The sequence below is a fragment of the Salvia splendens genome, chromosome 4 (assembly GCF_004379255.2).
Source record: "Salvia splendens isolate huo1 chromosome 4, SspV2, whole genome shotgun sequence".
Taxonomy (NCBI): domain Eukaryota; kingdom Viridiplantae; phylum Streptophyta; class Magnoliopsida; order Lamiales; family Lamiaceae; genus Salvia; species Salvia splendens.
This window is the reverse complement of record NC_056035.1, coordinates 11037190-11042327: the sequence shown is the minus strand read 5'-3', so window position 1 is coordinate 11042327 and position 5138 is coordinate 11037190. Positions and strand designations below refer to the sequence as shown.

Genomic DNA, 5138 nt, shown 5'->3' with positions numbered 1-5138 from the left:
TTGTGTAATCTCGTCTGGAATAGATCTCAAGTTTGGGGGAGTGTGAGTTGGGTTGTAAAATTTTGGTTGTTCGATCGTTGGAAGGATGTTGTAGGAGGGAAGATTTTGGCACTCAAATGTGTAGCCTTTGAGCTCACTATCCATACTTATCCTACCTCGTCCCTAGCCCCATTACAACCTTGAAATAAGACCTTGGACCTAATCGTTGATGTTTGTGGATGTGTGTAAATAGCTTGGTAGAGTTAAAGAAGTTCGGTTTGAAATCTGCGAGTCTATGTGATTAGTAGTGCTTGATGAGTCAATGATGACGGTTTGAGTTGTTTGATCATATGCTCGGACTTACTTTGAAGTGCATATTGACTTGAAGTTCTAGGGGGATGAGTGATTGTTCTTGAGAGTGGGAAATCTCGATTGGAAATGTCGGGGGTTTAGATCTTGTCACTCACGTCCCTACATGATTCTTGTTGATGAAAATCTCTTTGCGGGTTAGACTTGGTTGAGTTTTTTGTGCTTAAAATGTATCTTGCTCGGGGCGAGCAAGAGCTTAAGTTTGGGGGTATTTGATGCAAAGCATATTTCCTATACTTTTCCCCCTAAACTACACACTTTTATGTTAATTATAACTCATCAAGTTGTATTCGTATTGAAGTTCAGGAGGGTTGGAAGCTGGAAGTTCGCCGGGTGAAATTGGCAAATCAAGTAGAGATCAGAAACTTCGCCCGGTCGGGCGATTATGAGCTTCAAAACGCCCGGTCGGGCGAAACGCGTAAAAGCATGAGGAGAGTCCAGAAAGTTCGCCCGGTCGGGCGATTCTTCAAGACACTAAACGCCCGGTCGGGCGTTTCCTGCGAAACCATGCAGCAGACTTTCGCCCGGTCGGGCGATTCCCTCTTCTAATATCGCCCGGTCGGGCGTTCGGAATGTCAAGCAGTTTTCAGCAGTTTCAATCGACGGTTGAGTATAAAAAATAAGCGAAAGAGGGAGAGAAGGGAGGAGACATAGAAAAAGACAGAGGGAGAGAAAGGAGGAGAGGAAGAAGAGAAGGAAGGCATTCCGACCATTATTCCAACCATCAATTCCCGAATCCCGACTCCACTCGAAGAGAGCATCACACCTATGGTTTTATTTCTACATTCTACTATGTGTGTAGGCTAGGCTCTCTTCGTTGCTCCAAGTTGTAATCTAGGCTTGTGCATTTGTTTTAACACCTTGAATCGTATGTTCGATACCAACAATGTGTTTGATAATTAAAATGCTACGTTTTTGGCTAATGATGTAGTGTTGTTAAATCTTAACTATCGTCTCTTTAACATAGCTTGGGATTGATCGTTTGTTGGTATGCTATCGATTTAGAACTGTTCAGGGGATAAATTGATAGTGGATTAGGTAAGTAATTATAGTAGACGACGTTTGTTCCCGCGCGTCTGCAGGAATTAAATGTCGTTGAAAGCTGGTTCATGGAACAAGTGTTCAGCTGACTGTGAACTATACGTCGTAGACATGTTCAGTGCACGCGATTAGGTTGATAATTCTAATCCCGTCATAGGGTTCGTTGTAATGGTGTGTAACAACGCAAGCTTAGAGAGCAACTTGGAGTGACTTGTCTTTCTCGTGTTAAAAATCTCATTTTAGTAGCTTAAGTTAGTTAACCATTTCAAAATCAAAACAAAATCTTTATATGCTTTGTGTAGTCATATTAAGTGTAAGCAATCTCGCCTCCCTGTGGATCGACACTTGAAATACTACTACGATACTGTATTCTTGCAGTAGTGTATTATTATTAGAGTTTAAATAATTGAACTTGATAATCTTTATACATTGATTAAGAACTCTAAAATATCGCATCACGGCCCGAGTTGCGGCCTGCAGGGTTACAGCAGTTGGGGCCTGGGCCGCAACTGTAGAGGAATGATGACGTGGAGGAGATTTGGGGCCGGAAATGGGGACGGGGTTATTGATGCCCTTAGGTACCCTTCCACAGTTAACAATGCAACAAATTAAAAATTTAATGTACGTATATAATAATAATTGAGTTCACATTATTAATTATAAGAATTTTATAATTTTATTTTATAATTTAAGTTTTTAAGTTTTAAAATTTTGATTGCTTTAATTCTTAAAATTTTAAATACGGAGAAAAATTGTACAAAATTATAGAATATATAGTACTTTTTAAATTACCAATAAAAACATAAAGGAAAAATGCCAAAAAAATACTATGTGCCATATGGTTACATTAATTAGATATCACTTTAGTTTACCATATTAAATGAAATTTTCTTTATATTGAAAATTTTCCAAATTAGAGTTCTCCATAATTGCATTATTAAGGATAATTAGTTTAAATATAAATTATATTTATGAAAAAACTTTAAGTATTGTGGCATCGACACTAATGTCTCAAAAATTCAAAATCACTACCTTATAAAAATATTGAGAATTTTAAAGAGAAAATATAGACCGTAAATAAATATGGTAACACAAGTAGTAAAAGAGAAAGAAATCAATTTGAAAATATTGAGAATTTTAAAGAGAAAATATAGACCGTAAATAAATATGGAAACACAAGTAGTAAATGAGAGAGAAATCAATTTGAGAAGGAAACACTGCGATTCTAGGGATTCATCTTCCTACCGTCAACAATACTGTTTCTGTGAGTAACCTATATCTTCACGGTGTTTTGTAGTTTTGCACGCGTGATTAATTTTGATTCATTCTTCTGTTGTTAAAATTTGCAGGAATTTAAGACGATTGTTTACGCACAAATTGAAACCGTAAGTAAGAGATTTATAGTTTTTTTTTAGATTTGATAATTGAATGTCAACGTTTGTTAAATTTTGCTGTTTGTTGTTGGTTTTTGTGACCTAGGTTTCTCGAAATTGTCTGTTGAGTTTCTCAAAAATGCTTATCGAAGAAATTAGGGGTGATGCTGAGGCGGAAATCCGTGTTCTTATTGTTGACAGTGACCCAAAATGCATAGAAATATTCGAAACTTTACTCAGGACACGCCACTATAATGGTTTGTTGTTCTTAATCTACTTCTTGAAAAGTTGGAATTTTGAGTTTAATTGAATTGTTACTTGATTTACTATGGATATTCTTTTTAAATTGTTTGCTTTTGTTAGGAACTGTTATTCAATACATGCTTTCTTTAGTAGAGTGAACTGTTATTGAATTCGTTTTAAAGTGTTTTTTTTTGTTTTAAATTCGTTTTAGGGACAATATATTGCGACTCTCATAAACATTTTCTGCCTATAACAGCCATCACCGGTCCTTGATTGCTCAAAAACAAGTTAAAATTGGCTGCTTTTAAGAGTATGAGATTGGAATTGCACCTTCAAATTGTGATGTACAGATAATTTATGTTTGATAATTGTTTTTTCTTAATGAATCTGGGATTTTGATTAATTCGATTTTATAAATGAAGTGCTGAATCCATGAATGACATTTGTTGATTTCCACAGTCACTACAACGAACCAGGCAAGTGTCGCATTGAAGATGATTAGGGAAAATAAAGACGGATTAGACTTGGTGATTAGTGATGTGCACATGCCCGACATGGATGGCTTTAAGCTTCTAGAACTTGTTAATTTCAAAAGGGAGGATCCACCAGTCATCAGTAAGTCCATAAAACCAGCTAAATTATGGTTTATGTATATTTGCTATTTAAGATTTTTCTGTCAGCTTGTAACTTGTTCTGATGATATATATATGGGTTGCAGTGATGTCAGTAAGTAGTGATCCTAAGCATTTAATGAAAGTGACTAACGATTTGAGGAAGCTTTGGGTTGAACAGCTGAGTGATTTTTGGCTGTATATAACAAGTAGAAAGAAGTTCGACTCTATGAACCAGAATAGATCCAGTGATCAAACCAAAGCTCATCACTCAATTGGAGAAGAATCTACTGACCAAATGGGTAAATTGGATAGTAAAAGAAATGATAATGAATATGAAGACAATGGGGCAGAACATAAATTCCGGACTGGCTGGCCTATAGAGGTTCACAGGAAGTTTGCCGAAGCAGCTAAACAGTTGGGACCGGGATTTTATGGTGAGATCTTCTATCTCATACTCCCTCTCTGACATCCAAAAATTTCTCGTTTTGATATTACTATCTGATTTCCTTTTATTATGTTTCTCATTGCAGAGGCCTCTCCCAAAGAAATTCTGGAGATGATGAACGTCCAAGGCATTACCCTGGAATGTATGGCGAACCATCTCCAGGCAATAATCTTTCTCGATCTATGTTTTCTATTTTATTCTTCAAAACTACCTATAATCAGGCGCTCATCGTCTACTCTATTCTCCCTCTCGAATCTTTTTGCATTTTAGAGTTTAAGAAAATTAATCTTCCATTTTAATAATAATTCTTGTAATTATTCTTACTTTTTTTGGTTGGCCTGTAGATGTTTAAGCTTGCCTTGAAAAGAAAGTTTAGGAATGCTTACTCTCCTCCATCAAAGTTCTAGGAACTCTCTTTAAGACTTCATCAATAAACTGCTGTAGATTATATTTAAATCTGAATTGAGTATGTTAAGTTCCGGTCATAGAGAGACCATTTTGCTGCTATTTTTTTGCTTTAATGTTAATTTGAATTCTTTACTTTCCAAGTGCTGGAGGGAGTATGATAATATGTACTCCTATTGTGGGATGGAAATAGTAGTGTACTTATTTTGTTTCATCAAACGAAGTTTGGGTCTTTCAAAATGATTTTTTTTCCAATATAAATTATATTAGAACGTAGAAATTGAAATTAAACTCTAACAAAGCTTCGACACCTTAATTAATTAATTGTAGAACTAAAACCCAAAACGTACACACGATACAATAAAAAACAGAAATCAATAATAAAAAGTCAGAAAAATGAAAAATCTCAAATGCTAAATAATTCTGATTGCTTCAAATTCAAAAAGAATGAATTATATCTTGCGCCAAATAATGAACCAAGACACAAGAACACCAATATAATTAAATAAAGAAGCAGTATCTTGTGCCAAATAATAAACCAAGACACAACATCTAGGGGTGGGTTAGACACAAGAACACCATACAGCATATACCGTATCAAAAATTGCGGTATGTAAAATATCATACTGCGGTATATATCGTATTGCGGTATACCAAAAATTTGGTAGG

At 35.5% G+C, this 5138-nt stretch overlaps 1 protein-coding gene across 3 annotated transcripts; it reads left to right on the top strand.

The window, feature by feature from the left end:
* The first annotated feature begins 2537 nt into the window (after positions 1–2537).
* Positions 2538–4571, top strand: LOC121798265 (two-component response regulator ARR12-like). Of its 3 annotated transcripts, XM_042197183.1 has the most exons (7): positions 2538–2653; positions 2739–2774; positions 2869–3019; positions 3465–3620; positions 3724–4053; positions 4150–4226; positions 4409–4571. In XM_042197183.1, exons 3-7 carry the CDS (start codon positions 2902–2904, stop codon positions 4469–4471), a joined length of 744 nt encoding a protein of 247 aa, XP_042053117.1. In that variant the 5' UTR covers positions 2538–2653; positions 2739–2774; positions 2869–2901; the 3' UTR covers positions 4472–4571. The 3 variants fall into 3 exon arrangements, with proteins under 3 accessions (XP_042053117.1, XP_042053116.1, XP_042053118.1); XM_042197182.1 differs by having other exon boundaries at positions 4150–4571; XM_042197184.1 differs by lacking the exons at positions 2538–2653; positions 2739–2774 and adding an exon at positions 3217–3349 and having other exon boundaries at positions 2895–3019; positions 4150–4571.
* Positions 4572–5138: the final 567 nt, after the last annotated feature.

Coding starts and splice junctions, on each gene's coding strand:
- LOC121798265 (XM_042197182.1), top strand. CDS start 2,902: ATGCTTATCGAAGAAATTAGGGGTGATGCTGAGGCGGAAATCCGTGTT. Junction 3,621..3,723: donor GGAGGATCCACCAGTCATCA/GTAAGTCCATAA, acceptor TATGGGTTGCAG/TGATGTCAGTAAGTAGTGAT. Junction 4,054..4,149: donor GTTGGGACCGGGATTTTATG/GTGAGATCTTCT, acceptor TTCTCATTGCAG/AGGCCTCTCCCAAAGAAATT.